General features: G+C 42.2%; 1 protein-coding gene across 2 annotated transcripts in view; it reads right to left on the bottom strand.

The window, feature by feature from the left end:
- Positions 1 to 9,099, bottom strand: part of RBM47 (RNA binding motif protein 47) — an 85,834-nt gene extending 76,735 nt beyond the window's left edge. The window contains exons 1-2 of one of the 2 annotated variants that reach the window (XM_017805110.1): positions 8,998 to 9,099; positions 8,652 to 8,794 (exon numbers count right to left, since the gene is read on the bottom strand). In XM_017805110.1, the coding sequence (XP_017660599.1) occupies positions 8,652 to 8,680 (29 nt within the window). In that variant the 5' untranslated portion in view covers positions 8,681 to 8,794; positions 8,998 to 9,099. Of the gene's footprint in view, positions 1 to 7,714; positions 7,859 to 8,651; positions 8,795 to 8,997 lie in introns of those variants that run through there. The other variant, XM_017805119.1, reaches the window with a different exon arrangement.
- Positions 9,100 to 16,172: the final 7,073 nt, after the last annotated feature.

The raw sequence follows: 16,172 nt of genomic DNA, 5'->3' as shown, positions 1-16,172 counted from the left end.
TTATTTATTTAGATAAAAACCTGTTGTGTCAGTTGGAAAACACACAGAGAGAGATGCTTCATGATAGAATAAGGTACATCCCTATTACCTCTTCTATATATGCAGTATATTCTTTAACTACTTGTCTCTTGTGGCACTCCTCAAGAGCGTATTTCTAGTGTATCACAGGAGGAGAGGAAAAAAACATACTTCCTGTCTCTCAGTGGGGAAACTATGGCACAGTGGGGGAAAATGATCCCATCGAGATCATCCCCCTGAAAGAGAAGTAAATATGGTAACTGACAGACTGATTTGTATGGATACCTACAATGCATATACTCTTTATATATTTATATAAATATACAAATATAAATAATTTTTTTTTAAAGATCAACTACCTACAAATGGAAATGCCAGGATCTGGCTCATATTTCAGCTTCCTTGGTAAAGGCCAGTGGGATGGACACCACAACAGTGGCAGCAACCTGTTCTCAGCAATCCCATAGCCCAGGGGCCAGCAGAATCACAGGTAATGCCTTTCAAATCCCTAACATCTTTTAATGGTGCCTCTCTTACCACTAGCACACCACCACAAACTCATCTTTAGGAGATGAAAGGAATCAAAAAGATGCTGTTAAAACTCCAGACAATGCTCTAGATGGGAAAGGTGGAGGGGGGACGGACACAGGGGGAAGGTGAGGAGGTGGAGGGGGGAGGGCGGGAAAGCCCTGGAACTGCTCTATGAGAAAAACACTTTCCCTGGGCTTTTTTCATTCTGATACAAAACCCAACAGACAAGGCCACCAGTACCTCCAGTTTAGCAATACTTAAACGCACCTACTCAGAGCTTCTGGCAATACATTCCACATCCCTCAGAGCTGCAGGTTTTATACAGAGCCCCGTATATCAACCAGACAGTGACCTGATAAACTTTCACCGAGACAGGTGGCCATGGGAATGGCCAGGAATTTGCACAGGAATTTCAACAGGAATTTTCCTACTTAGACTCATAAGGTCAGCAGACAGTAAAAACTGAAACTGTTTGCCAGTCTGTCTTGCTGCTTACCAGAAATGTAAGCTTGCAGACTACCTGCAGAAAACCAGAGCTTTCTGAAGAAATAAAGACTGACCATGGTCTCTGGAACAAGGACTTGCAACCACCTGTGACAAAACACAGATCAGAGAAAAGACCTTCCAACATCAGTGGGGGCTCCAGGGGCCACAGGCTGGCACATTACAAGGCAGAGAGGAGCAGAGCAGCACAGTCACGGGAGTGTTCAGGAACTGTTGCCTATCTTGGACCCTGTTCCCACTGATCATACACCACAGGAGGCAGGGCACTCTCCTGACATCCCAGACACCCCTTGACACCCCTGTGGTGCTTAGGAAGATTTATTCTACACCCACATGTCTGACCTGTGACTCACACAGGTAAGTTGATACTTGGAACTCCAGTATGTGTAAGAAGCACGTAGAAGCCTTTTTGTTTATTATTGCTCAATACAATTATCCTCTATGAAAAACACTTTTTTTCCCCTTCCTTGCAGGACAACTGTGGCCTGTTAGGGCCATGCCCAGGTTGAAGCTTGCTTCTGGGCCCTGGGGTTGTGCAATGCTGCTAGGTATGTCTGCAGCCACCCTGGGCCTGGCTGTTCAGGGTGAGCAGACAACCTTGTCAGCATCATCTCCTCTTCCCATTCACTTCATAAACACTGACTAACACACCACACTCGGCAGCAACAACAAGCATGTTCAGATCTCCTCGACCCAGACTGGGGTGCCTCCAGCTTACTATCCACTGAACGTGTGCTCTCAGCAAGTCAGTGTCTTTTCTTCACGAGGCCAAGAAGCCAAGGGCAGAGTCCTTCTTCCAGAGACACAGACTGTATGGTACTCCCAAAAGTTTGAATACATTGACCCATCAAGTCTACCTCTGCTTGCAGCTTTACCTGTGACTATGCTCTTGTGAGCTTCAGGCACTGTATTAGTGCTACCTTTAAGGAAATACTAATGACAGTGAAACACCTCCTGTGGGGACTAGCACTCACATTAGGATGTGGATAGCAGTTTATGAACTCTGGTGGAATTTCAGCATACACAGTCAACAGAAATTTTACTGCCAGAAGCATGCACATGACACGGACATGGCCTCAAGTCATGGTAATAATGTTAATATTTTATTGAGGTGAGCTGAACGTGCTCTTTTGTTGCAGAAACATCTATAGGACATGTCCCTGCGTGCATGTTCGTGTTTGACTCTGTCTTCTCCCCTTGTCTTTCATCCCTTTTTTCCCAGCTCTGGCTCTTACTCCCTTCCCAAGCTGGAGAGTTCCCTCGGCTGAACCCTGCTGCTCAGTCCTCATGACCTGTTTGTCACCCCAGCACACCCTTCAGCTTTAAAGACCTGTTAGCCACAGTCTCTTCATACTTCCCTCCTTACAGGTTCTGAAATCTTGAGCATGGCTTTCAAACCCTAATGAAGTACCTCTGTCTCACGTTTTTCGTAACTGGGATCAGACTCAGTGAGTCGATGTTTTCCCTGCTCTATCCCTCCTCCTCCTCCTCTTTTCAAGGATCCCTCACTTCTCATTTCCTTCCTTCCCTTCACAGCAGATGCCTCCCCTTCCTCCATCACCTTCCTCTTCCGGTTTTGATTCTCAGTTTTTCTTTTTTCACTGTTGCTGATTTATGCTGATGACCCATATCACCCCTCTGTCATGCTGTATTCATCTCATCTATTCCATTCTCTGCTGCTCAGATTCTTTTCTTTTCCTAAAAAAATATCAAAACAACCCCTGCTTCCCTCCCCCCCCAAAAAAACCCCAAAATATCAAAACAACCCCTGCTTCCCTCCCCCCCCAAAAAAACCCAACAACACACTAACAACAACAACAAAAAGCCTGTTTATTTAGACAAACCTGTTTATTTGCCATGCACTGTTCAGGCTCCAGGGTCTCTACTGCTGAATTTTCTCTGCACTAACCTTCAAGTGGTCCCATTCAACACCATCCATTAGCCTCCCCCATTATGTCCCACCATTCAGCCTTTCTGTGATTTCCACTCCATCAACCCTGATGCTTTTTCTTTTGCTTTTAACCCTTATCTTTCCACCAAGTTAAATTACAAATTCTCCCTACATTTCTATTTCCTTAAATTTGCTTCCCCACAATATCCAGTCCAGCCAATGCCCCTAACCCAGTTTTTCTGATAGAAAGAGTGAAAGACTAGCCATTGCTTCCAGCTCAGCATGCATTAAACAGTCTCTAATACCCTCACTCTCAAAAGATACCCAAAGTCTCTTTTCTCTCCTTTCCACAGAGACCATTTCTGCTCTGTTTGCAGGCAGGGCACACTGTTTATTTGGGTAGCCTTCCTTTCAAGGTACAGCTAAGATCCATTGATGCTTTCCACTTGCATGTCAAAGACATTGGCTATTCTATCTGCCCTCATAGTTTAGACACTTCTCTGGGGTCTCATCCTCACATTAGCTCATTAATGGCAACATTCTTTCTTCTGCTTTCATAACTGATCTGCTGTTGATCTACTATCTTGATCCACTGTTTCATCTTCAAAATACTATTTCAAGGGTCATTTTCATAGCTTTGAGTGTGGCATTCCTTTTTTTGCTCCTGTTGACCATCTTTCCATTCTCTAACAAGTAAAATAAAAGGTGTCCTTATGCACAGCACTTGCAGAGGCAGGCAGAGCTGAATAGCACAAATGGGTGCCTTTTGGAGCTTTTGAACATCCGCTTTATGCTTCCCAACAAGTGCCTTTCTGTTTTCCCTCATAATTCCTCCCTTGGACTACCTCCCTGGTCAGAACTGCAGAGGAACTTTGCTCACCTCTCCTAAATTCCTTCTAAAATCTTTCTCTTGCTGCCGAAATAGTACAACAACAGCCAGTCTGCTGGCATGCTGTGCTCACTCTGTACCCAGCTGACCCCCTCACCACTTCCTTGTGCTCCACCCACATCTAATCCATTTCTTGCCTCTCGCTGGGTATTTCATGCATAAACCCCACATGGCAGTGACAGTCCTTCCGCTCTGCCTGCAGAGCAGGTACACACACAGCAGAAACACCCAGGTCAGGAATCCCAGGTCTATGACACAGCAATCATTAATGGCATCTTGAATGTTACTGAGAACTCAACTTGTTGAAACTCAACCTACACCCTGACTTGTGATAGAGCATACTAAGTTTCTTTAATAAAAGATAAAAATGCAGAGGAAGTATTTCAGTTTATTTCAAAGGCAGAACTCAAGCACATCCATTAGGTACTCAAAAGGCCAAAACATGAATGCAAACCCTGAGCTACATCACTTGGCATTTTGCTTCTCCAGAGTAAACCTCCCAATGGCCCTCACATTGGCAAATATAATAGAAAGCATTTTGGTTGCCAGTGGTTGGTTAAGCCATTCCCCTTTTGGAAACAGACAAAAGTTTCTGTTGTCTCATTATTGGTTGAGGATTCTTGTGCATTTGTAGTTTCTTTCTACCTCGTGATAAATCAGCGTGTCTGTGCTGATTTTGTGTCAGCTTTATGACCTAGCTAGGTGAAAGATAACATCCAGACTCTTAATATGTAAAGTATGCTTTAAAAATATCAGAAATCTCTTTCTCCTTTTCAAATAAAATCTTGCTTGTGATCATGGCAAATAGAAGCCTCAAAAGGACAAAAAATGCCCTCAAATATCAGGTAGTCAGCTTAGCAGTTACTAAGAAGTTGCTTTGCTCTGTTGAGTTTACTGTGTCACCAAAACCCCACCAGCCATAGCTATACAAAACCTGCATTGTCTCAGCAAGGCTACTGAGATGTTCCTGATCTTGGCAAGAGCTAGGTGTACCCAGAAGCATTTTATTGAAAAAAATTACAACAGCAGAAAGAAATATTATTTTAGGTCTCGTACTGAAAAGATAAAGGTCAGAGTCTTCCTTCTGCTAAAGGAGCCTACAAAAATATTCCATTCACAGGATTCGTTTTACAACCTTGAAAATTGCACTTAAAAGTCCCCATATGAAAGAATTCTGAAGTGACTACAATTTAATAAAGGATTTGTGAGTTTAGGTCATCAGCAATTTGGAGATTTCAACTTCTTGACAAAAAAGGCAACTACACACACCCAAATACAGGCATGGAGATAGACTCTTCATAGTTAATCTGTCAGATCTGCTTCCTTGCTACAAAGCAAACCTGATCTTTTTGTTCATCCAAGTAATTGATTTTTTTTTCAACAGGAACAGGATGTGGCAATGTTTCTTCACAAAGAGCACATACTTGCCCCTATTAAATTTCTCAATAAAACAGAGCAATGTTGTTTTGGGAAGCTATGCACATATGATCAGGGCCAGCAGTTTGAATTAAAAAGCCAAGATTATGGGGTTTTTTCACCTATAAGTGTTGTATAACATCTGCTGGAGTTTGTCACTCAAACAGTGCTGTGGGCTTCTATGGTAAACCAACAGGTACTCACATACCCACTCCAGAGTAACCCCTAGATCTTCTTCTCTAGCTGTAGGATATCAATAAATTTTGACTATGGCATTGCCAACCCAATGAACCCGGGAATTCAGTATTCACTTATGACCATAAAAATCAACTTCATTTGTTGTCAGAGTCACTAAAAGTCTATGATGGTAGAAGCAAGAATTGACATCTATGTTGCTTGGATTAAATATTTTTATTCAGCTACCAAAAAAGCATAATTTCCAGCTTTTTACCCAAGTGATCTTAATTTTTACAGGGGGAAAGAGATGACAGTGGGAAAAATATATACTAACAAGCAAAAAAACCCCCTTCTACCTTCTGTCAGATGGTGTCACAGCTTTCACGTAACAGCGTGTAACATTTCACAGAGCTCAAAGTGAAGGGGCTCTGCCATGTGGAGGAAACCAAAATTCCAAAATGTGGGAAGCTGCAAAAGCAGACCACAATGCCAGGGGTAGCCCTGCTGAAGCCAGCCAGGCATGGGCCACACAAGGTCAAGTTTTCAGACCAAACTGCCATAGAAACTGTATTCCATGAAAGCTCTACCATCTCCACTGCTTATATTAAATACTTTTATTCCAAGATTTTCAACTTTTTAAAATCTGTTGTGTTGAAGGCAGCTCATTTCTTTACTTTCTAAAACTTCAAACAAAGATTTTGCATCCTCAGCTGTAGCAGGAACACTCAGAAATTATTAACAACCCTAATTACATGCCAGTCAACTCCAAATATTTCCCTAACCACTCTTAGTATGTGTCTCAGAAGAAGTCGGACCCCTAAAAGCAGGGGAGGGGGCTGGGTTCTCCCCGGGCGAGAAGGCGAGGTGGGAGCAGCTGCCCTCGGCTTCCAGCAGGATGCACAGCTCTGAAATAAGCCAGGAGAGCAACCTCTCCCAGGACGGGAATACGCCGAGGAGTGGGGGGAGAGAGAACGAATGTGCAAAATGAGTGTTTGTCTCTTGGTTTATCTCCCAGACAGCAGTCTGTTAGCTTTAGCTTCGAGTCTGCCGGACACCAAGCGGCCCATTCCTGGCGTTATCTCCCCTTGCTCTCTGAGAGTACATGCTGCTTTCCAGTTTTCCAGCTGTATACCAGGCTCCGCTTAACACCGCCTGTGACCTCTCGCCCCCTCTGGCCCGGCACCTGCGGCGCGGGGTCCGGGGCGCAGCCCCCGCTCCGTCCCGCGGCCTCCCGAGGCCGCCGCGCTTGCGAAACGCACCCAGTTCCCCCTCTCGCATCATGTGAACTCGGCCCGACTGGTAAAGAATAATTGCAGGCTTGTCCAAATTATCATTTGCAAAGTCTAGGAGGCACATAAGAGCACCGATACTCAATTTGCGTTAGCCTCAGGCGGCTCATTTCAGCCTGGTCTAATGCTTCTGCCTTTTGCCAGGTCAGCCCAGTTGAGCTGATAACATTTAGGAGGGATTTTTCGACCTGTTAGGTCCCAGCCCATCTTTAACTATTACAATAGTTTGGCTTTAGCTCAGAGTTTTCTTTTACATTCCTAAGAAGAAATGAGCTGTGTAGCCTTACCTCTAAAATAAAATAAAATGAAAAAATTTAAAAAATCTGCTATTTCTTTTAATGTGAATAAGGAAACCTGGTATTTCTCATCTAATCACACATATCTCAGCATGAAGAAGATGCTTGACCTCCTGATAGATACATGGATTTTAAATGGTCTTCAGAAACTTTCACAGATAAGATTCCATTCTTATGCTAATGTCTATAACAGACTGGAAGAGAACAGCCTCAGAACCCTCTTGTCACTTCCCTGTCACTTGTACCACCGATCTGCGTTCTGTATAAATACAGTATTTTAAATGTTCAAAAAGAAGCAGCCATACAAACAAAATACTTCCGAAATTGACTCCAAAGACATTAGGCACATCAAGCCGTGATTCTTTGACAGGGAGCAATATACATCTTTTAATTTAAAACTCTCAGATCTGCAAATCACTTCTCACTCTATCCTTATTTAATATCTGCTTCTGCCTCTCATCTCTCGGCTTTCTTCAGAATCACCAGAAATCTGTCACTTGGAAAGAGTCAACAAAACTTCATCAAGAACTTCTGCAGTCCTCTCCATTTGCCTTCCCCCCTAAAAATACTTTTAAATGTGTTTTCTGAGTGAGCTTCTGTTTGCTTACATTGTCAACCCAATCACAGAGGAGTAAAAGGACAATCCAATCCTCAGGTAAGGACAGAGCAAGTGTGGAGCAAACCGAAAAGCGACAGCACCTACCTGGAGCCCACCTCAGCGCCCAGCACCATTCGCAGCAGCGGCAACGTTTTGGGGCAGCGACCTAACGCATTGTCCTTCCTATCGCGCTGCTCAATGAGAGTTGAGCAACTCCTTGCACTGCTGCTTGGAGCAGCAGCTCTCCAGCTCTCCCAACGTTAACCCCCTCTCTTTGCTCTTTTTTTTTTTTTTTTTTTTTTTTACAGAGTTTTTGAGCACTAAAACTTGCAATTAGTACCAGCTAAGCCAAAGCCCCTGCTCGCCCCTGCCCTAAGCCGCACATTCCAGGGCGCTGAGCAGGGTCGCTGAGCTCCCTGCCGGCACCGCACAGCTCTTCTACCCCAGACCCGACTTTCTGCCTACAAACTCGATAAGGCTGTAAGAGCTCAGGAACACGCACGGAAATTCGGACAGGGGAAAAACTGGTCTGTAATCCACAGCCTGGGTGGTTTTTATTATAGTCCTTCCCCCTTCCTCCTCTCTTTCTCTCCGCACTCACAGTAGCAAGGTTGTCTCTTGACTACTCCCTGCCTTAAACTCACCAAACCAGATTTTTACTCCCAACACCTTCCCGTAAATCTGAACTGAAATTTTACCCTGCTTGCTGAGCTTCGGCTGGCTGAGGGCCAGTACAGCATTCCTGTTGTTTTAAGAGGGCAGATTAAAAAAAAAAAAAAAAAAAAAAAAAAAAAAAGAACGAAAGGACTAAAAGAGAGAGGGAAACCTGGAGAGATGCAAAGGCTGGAAAGAAGCAAACTTTTAGAGCACCTTTACTCAAAATACTGTGGGAGGGAGTGATTCCCATTTTTCTTTAAAAAGCTAAACCAGTGATTTTTATTTTTTTTTTGGCAGTGTCAGTCTTGAGAAAATACCCTTCTGAGCAATCTGCATCCTTCAGGTAAATAGATATTTGAAAAGAAAATAAACCTCTGGTACTCACCTGAAGGACATCATTACCGGCATCAGCATAGGAGGGAGAGGAGCCTATACCTTTGCCTGATCCAGTTACCCCAAGGCAGTGGTAACTCTGGTTAAAGAAGTGCCACATTTTACACTTTTCTGACCTAAAGTTACATGTGGTTTCTAGAAAAGGAAAAAAGATAAACCAGCTTATAAAAAAACCCACCAAAACAAAAAAAAAAACACCAAAACAAACCAACCAAACAAAAACTAAATATCAACCGAGCCGTCTTTTAACCTCCGGGTGATCCCTCTGACCGTTGTCTGGAAGGCTTAAAGAAACAATGAAGCAAGACTGTAAATTTTCTCACTCCCTTTTACATTACCTGTCTGTGCCTGGCTATGGGCTTTGATGTATTGAAACAAAGCACAAGACCTGTTTATAGTAAACGAAACCAACCAACAGAGAGATCTAATTCAGACTTGTGACTAAACAAACTGGAACAGGAAGCACACACCAGCAGATTTTTTTTTTTAAAGTAGTAATTCCTGCTTGCATTGTCATGCAACAGCAAAAAAAAAAAAACATAGAAAAAAAAGTTTTTTGCTTCTCCCTTCAGTTACTCTTGTTCAAATGCAGTTCTTTTTTTTTCTTTTTTTTTTCCTGCTGAAAAGCAAAAAAACCCAAACCCCCAAAAAACTGAAAAGACAAATCCAAAAAACCCCAAGCAATGTTCCATCATATATATGCAAATACTTAACAGAACAACACTTACCACTAATAATGATCTCAAGATCTTACTCATCTATTTGTTTCCCTGTGTAGGACGTTTCTGCAACTAATTAGTGATGTGTTCCCCACCCCAATTAACGTCTGTAATTGATGACTGGATGAAGGATCTTCATCTAGGACAGCTGGACACATAAAACCTCCAACAGTAGACTAGAAGTCCAGCACGTTAAATCTTTAAAGAATAAATAATACTGAAGGTACAAACTAGTGAAAGAAATTGTTTTTCATAATACTTTCTAATTTTAAAAATAATTCTTTTTATTCTTAATTAATTCTTAGTCATTCCTAATTAAAAATTCTTATTAATTTTTCTGAATTTTAAAAAGAAATATTCAGAGTTGAGTACCCACTATGCTGCTTTGTTAGTGGGATATTACCTATGCTTTTTGAAAGCACTTTGTCCTTCTAAACATGTATTTCACTAATTGTATTCCTTTTCCAGTAGAGAAAAATGTCACAGATTTTACCTAAGCAAATCCACCTTGACTCCCTAAGAGAGTTTTGCTTCATGCAGAAACCAATGAATCAAACTACTATTGAGATAATATATCTCATGGTCAAATGTTGCAAAGTTCAAGTTAATAGTGTGTTCTCTCTATCATAATTCAAAAGTTAATAAAAGGATGTGATTGCAGTTTTAGCAAATACATCATGAATAAAAAAATCTTTCATAACATATCTGTATTAATGAACAAATAATCATGGAGAAAATTTTCATGAAATACTTGAATTAAAATGAGAATTCAGAATTAGCAGCAAACATTTTATGCAGTTAAATTCTGTAAAGAAAAATAGACCAGAATAGCAAATAATGGAGTTTTAGTGATACAAAAATCTCTTAAGTATTCTATCATACTGTTCTTTAAAGTCATGATCCATTTGTCCAAAGTGTCGCTTCCCATAGTGTCCTCATCCACTAAGTTTGCCAATAAAGGTCTCAGGCAATCCATCTCATGTAGAGAGAACTTATGCTGCATTTGCTCCATTTAGAGGAGCAAAATTGGCATTTCTGACAGCAGTAGTTCCTTGCCAACACGTAGAGATTACCTCTAAATTAGTGCCTCTGTAATACACTGAATAGTACAGAAAATGGAAAGACATATGAAGACACTGTCCTGCATGTCCAGAACACAGCTATACTACCAAAAGTCCTGGGTGCATCAGTGTGATAAAACAATTTTAAGGTTTGCTGCTAAAAGTGTAGCTCTGCCTGTTCTACTGACTCTTCACATGTGCTTGTGGGTCTTGCCTGTGACTGGCATATCTCTGAATAATAAAAATTCATCTTATTGTAACAGCTGTATTGGTTATCCTACCATGAGATACCCTTGTCAGTGCTGGTCAGACTGGATTTGCTATCCTCTCTGAAAGCCAGTTTCACACCTTTCTGGTTGAGGATTCAAATAGGCTTTCTTGGAAGATACGAAAGATAAGAAAGAGTTTGACTTTTTTCTTAGTTCAGCTGCACGTGAAGAGCATGACAGCACAAGGGGAGTCCAGTTAGAGCTCGTGCCAGGCAATAGCTCATCCAGCAATCAAAATACACTTTACTGCTCACTGTGTGTGATGAGACACTTTCTGTGGACATTTTTGACATTTTTTTGACATTAGAATAATTTTTCTCTGTCTTGTCCCAATTGTCCAGCTGACAAAGTGTTTTAAGTGGTTAACACCTCTTTACATAGGAAGGAAAGAGTGACCCAGATGTAATTTGCTTCAGCACCCTCCAGCCAATGGGTTAAAATGAAAGAGCAGTCACAACCCTGCAGCATGGAGAAGAGATTTCCTGTTCCTCTGCCAAGCCATGGTAGGGTTTCTGACCAAAAGCAAGAATTTAATGAGTCCATAGCAAAGCAAATTAAGCTAAGTGCAGCATGATTAGGCTGTGAACACTAATCTTTAAAGGCAATAGTATTTGATTAAGGAAGGCGTCCTCCGAAAGTGAAGTTAAAATTGCAGTAAAAGACATCTAGCTATGAACATTCAGTGTCAGGGGGATTGGGGTGGGTTTTTGCCTCCCAGTTTGTAATGCTTCCTTCTGAATATGGCTTAGTGTGGAATCAGTTGTGCAATACCTACTGTGCAGTTTATCACTACTGCCAAGAGCTGACTTTACTGCAGCAAGAAACTGCATGTTGAAAGTTTGGTGACTGCATTTCATTCAGGGGACTACAAAAAAGCTTTTTTTTCTCTCTCTCTCTTTCTCTAATGGGAAAACTATAAAAAATGCAAGTGAGCGTGTGTTACTCAAGAATGAATGTCTATTTAACAGAAAACTAACTGGAGAAGTAGAATATTTCTTACTTTTACAAAAAGTTAAAAAGCCTCTAATTCAACTCGGTTTTCTAACACAGAATGTTTCCTAGTACAAGTTAAATATTTTAATATAATTCAGTGAGCAAAGAGTCTCTAATTAAGTCAGTCATCAGACAGTGGTGGATTTTTCCTAGTTAAAGTTGAAGCTTGGAGAGTGAACATTTCTGATAGTAATCTGTAAAATCGTGCCCTTTCTATGTAAAAGATCTCAATATGCTTAGTCGGTAACACAGCACCTTCTCCTCCAGATAGGTCTTGTGTGGAGCTGATCTCTCATATTTTCTCATCTGCTCTGTTTTCTTTCTGATACTTCTATGCAGTCTGTTTACAACCCCAGTCACTGTGGCTTCCCTCAGTCCCCATCATCTCCTCCCAGTCTGTACCTCTTGCTTTCCCACTTAGTGGTTTGACTGTCCTAGCCCTCCCAAGAGCTGCTTCTTTTATCTACACACATTTCAGATTCAAGCCTTCATTTAAACCAGTAATGTCTCAGCTCTTCTCATTCTTGTCTCCATCTTTGCCTCTGCCTAGCCATGACTCCAGCAGCACCAGCCCAGGTCATAGTAATACTTCTTTTCTGCAAGTAACCTCACGCATTCTTCCAGGCTATCCTCACACCAAATACAATTTCCAAACAAAAAGAAGCAGGTAAAGCCACTGGTGCCTTTTCCTTGAGTCCCTCATTAAGGCTGTCTGTTGTGACAGCAGTGAGAGATTCTCAGTGCTGTGTTTTGGGATGGGGATGACGTGCCTGGAGGTGTGCCCTCACCTGGCACTGGCAGAAGCTATGCAGCCTGCCTGGCTGTGCTGTAGCAGGTGTCTTCTCTTTGCCCTTCATCTCACAGCAAGAACTCTCCTCCACCTCCAAGTCCCGGCTCTCAGTCACTGTGTAGCCAATTACCCCTGTGCGAGCTGGGTACAAAGAAGTCTTTTGATTTTAGGTTTGCATTTGCTGTGTGCAAGAGCCCCCAGTCACAGAGATGCAGCCACAGTGGCTCCAGGGCTGCTCCCCTTGCCCAGGGCCTTCGAGCTGCCAGGGTGTCTGCCCCCAGCAGCCCCAGGGTGGGGATGGCACAGCTACGCCCCTCTTTGATAGCAGCAGCTCTATTTCATCTTTGATGTAAGCCCTTTACTCAGGGCAGCGGGCATGTCTGGTATGTATGCCACGTGCTCCTGCTGCGTTTGGCTAGAAAATACTCTTTGGGGGTTCCTGGAGCCAGAGAGGTAGATTGAGGTGTTTTAGTTCAGGGCTGTCTGCATCATGCACCTTGGCTGTATGTAAACATGCCCTTACATAACCCTCCAACCAAACCCACAACTCACAGAGTGCTGCAACAAGCTGCTGCTCTTTTTCTCTCTTGATTTTATTAAAACTTTGGAGGGAAGAGAGCTCCACACTTTCACAGACCCACAGGCAGCACTGCCTCCAGCACAGAAATAATATAGTAATGTAATTTCTGTTATTATTATGCTAAGCTCTCTCACACATACAAAGTGGTTTTTCAGTCCTCATAATAAAATGAGGACCTGGCAATGCTAGGGCAAAACCCTCTCGATGTAGTATTACGCTCCTCTCACAATTTCTCAGATCAGAAGAGCAGATAGTTTGCACAGGAGATCTTGGAGACATGCTCTGCTTTGCGGACGGCTGAGAATTCACAGGTGAAAACTTGGGCTCTCATTTCATAGCAAACATATTTCTTTAGCTAAATATTGGAAGCCATCGCTGGTGAAATCAGAAGCTGGGTAAAGTCACAAGGCTATGTGGTCAGATTTAACCCTGCCTAGGAGTCACACAGTGCTGGTCTGGTATTTACTCTGCAGTCACTTCTCTTGGAAGGGAAGTGAAACAGGCAAAGTGCAGCAGAAGCAGTTCAGCAGGAAATCATCGTTATGTACCAAAGCAAGCCCTAAGAACAGAATAAAAATCAAGCCAAGTAGAATTCAGCTATTTACTAATTCTAAAAGGGGTCAGGGGGAGGAGGGGGAAGAAAAGAAGTTGCCTATATGCATAGCTTCTCTCTCTTAGCACACAAAAGAAGCAAGGCCTGAGTGGCCACTGAGACAACATCAGATATCACTAGTACATGTAGGCACTTGAGTGCTTGACTGGGTGTGAGCTTCTGTAGAGGTCAGGGGGACAACTAGGAAGGTTTGTGACTGTGGGAGAGACGGGGTGCTCACACACATCCCATAATAGTCATGGGTGGTTAGCAGAAAAAAATGTACTCAAATGATTCAGGAACTCAAAAGTAATGGTGAGAGCTGAACCCCCTCCACCCTCTAATGGACAGAAATACTCCAGCAGGACACGAGACACAGACTGTGGGACTATAATGCAGAAAAGAAACCCATCAAACAGGAAGGTCACCCAGATATGCAAGATCTCTGTCCCACATAAGCCTTATGTTAAAAAACACTGATATTCCTTTTGACATATAGCTAGGTAAAATTAAAAAGAGCGCTTTTTTCCCCCCCAACAAAACCAGGAAAAATTATTGCAATTCAGACTATTTACAAAAATATTTAAGCACGTGATTTCTTGGACACAGAAGAAATCAAATAATAATGAAATTGTTTATTTGCAGCAACAGATGATTCTAAACTAGAAGTCTCCTCTGCAGGCTTTCAGTAGGACTGTTCACCTGCACTGCTGTACACTTCTCTGTTCTCTGTGTTAGCAAGCAGCTTCTGAGCCCTCAGTTGTCTCCAGTCTACCTACCCACCCATGAATAATCATGGTATTATAGAATGATTTGGGTTGGAAAGGAACTTAAAGATCATATAATTCCAACCCCCTTTCCATGGGCAGGGACATCTTCCACCAGATCAGGTTGCTCCAGGATGTGTCATCCAGAACTTCTCTGGGCAATCTGTTCCAGTGCCTCAACTCTCTCATTGTGAGGAGTTTTTTCCTTGAATCTAGTCTAAATCTACCCTCCTTCAGTTTAAAACTCTTTTAGAAAACACTTTAAGTAATAATAATGGCCAGTCTTCGCGAGCGAAGATTTGGGAAAGGTCATTAACCCTTCGAGCCTGCGCAGTGGATTTTTTAGGTGAGACACAGCATGCGCTGAACTGAGCCCACCCTTTAATCCTGAGGTTCATCTGCCGGGGCCGAGCAAGCTTGGACAGTGGCAGTGAGGGTCTCAGGACGTAGGTTTGTTTAGAGTGACCTTCTCTTAGATGGATTGCCTTACAGGGCTGACGAGCTCCATCTGCCCGGGGGGCTGGGAATCGAACCCGGGTCGTAGTGGTAAAAGTGCTGCACCCTAACCACTAGACCAAGTAACACTTTTACATAACACTTTTTTGTAAAAATGTTCAGTTTTCATGTTCTTGACCTTCTAACCTAGAAGGACATACGCTCAAAGTTCAGCAGGAAATTATGGTTACCTTTGCATTTGCCTTGGCTTTCAGCAAAGCTCTGCATTAATACTCAAATTTGGAAACTGCTCTTATTTCTAATACCCACTCTGGTACAGGAGTTCATTCAATAATGGGTGACAGATGTCACAAACCAACCTCCATGAGATCTAATTAATTTTTTAAGTAATTCCTTAAAATACATATAGAATAAGTAAAAAATATACATAGTATAAGTAATAGCTAATAACAAAAAAGGTAACTCTTGCTGTTTTAGCCTTCCAGTCCAAGTGTACTCTATGCTGAGGAAGACCTGTTGAAAAAGTCTATTCAGATGATAACTTCTGTGGGGAAAAACATGGGATGTGATCCACATTTGGCAGCGCTTAGCATAACAAGATGCTGATCCAAGGCCAAGCCCTTCCAGATCTACAGTAAGATAAGCTACATTAGTGATCATAATAAACATTATCTCCTCTGTCGGTTTTGTCCTCATATGAAACATTTGGCAGGTTGATTAATTAGAAGAAAAACTAATGGCTTAGTCTGGTCTTAGTAAGAGAAGGTCAAATAAATCTGTATGCCCTAAAATAGTCTCTTCCCAAGAGAAGTAAGAAGTACAAGTTGCCACAGATCCGATGACTTACACTGCTTGGAAGTCAGCCACCTTCTGTGCTGTGTAATGAGACTCTGCCATCCCTGCTCCTACAAAAGTAGAGAGTTTATATGAATTTCACAGGCATTAATTGTGGGGGCTTTAAAATTCTATTAGCTTAGTAATTAGTGGTTTGCTAATAATTACCTTGACAAAGCCAAAATATCTACTGGTATTATAGACAGAATTGTTTTAAGCAGGAGAGACAGAGACGAACACGATGCACAGAGTCAGCAGCACCTTCCCTCAGGCCAGTGCTGACAGGACTGTGTTTTTAGCAGAACTTTCTACTGCAATGGCAAAGGTGCTTTTGTGGATTTGCTTTGTTGTTGTTTTTTTTTCTTTTCTCTTCTACTTCCATAATATTTACTACATTTTTCTTTCTTTCTTTCTTTCTTTCTTTCTTTCTTTCTTTCTTTCTTTCTTTCTTT

This window comes from Lepidothrix coronata, unplaced genomic scaffold, assembly GCF_001604755.1.
Source record: "Lepidothrix coronata isolate B3197 unplaced genomic scaffold, Lepidothrix_coronata-1.0 Scaffold0, whole genome shotgun sequence".
In the NCBI taxonomy this organism is placed as follows: domain Eukaryota; kingdom Metazoa; phylum Chordata; class Aves; order Passeriformes; family Pipridae; genus Lepidothrix; species Lepidothrix coronata.
This window is presented reverse-complemented; position numbering and strand designations above follow the sequence as displayed.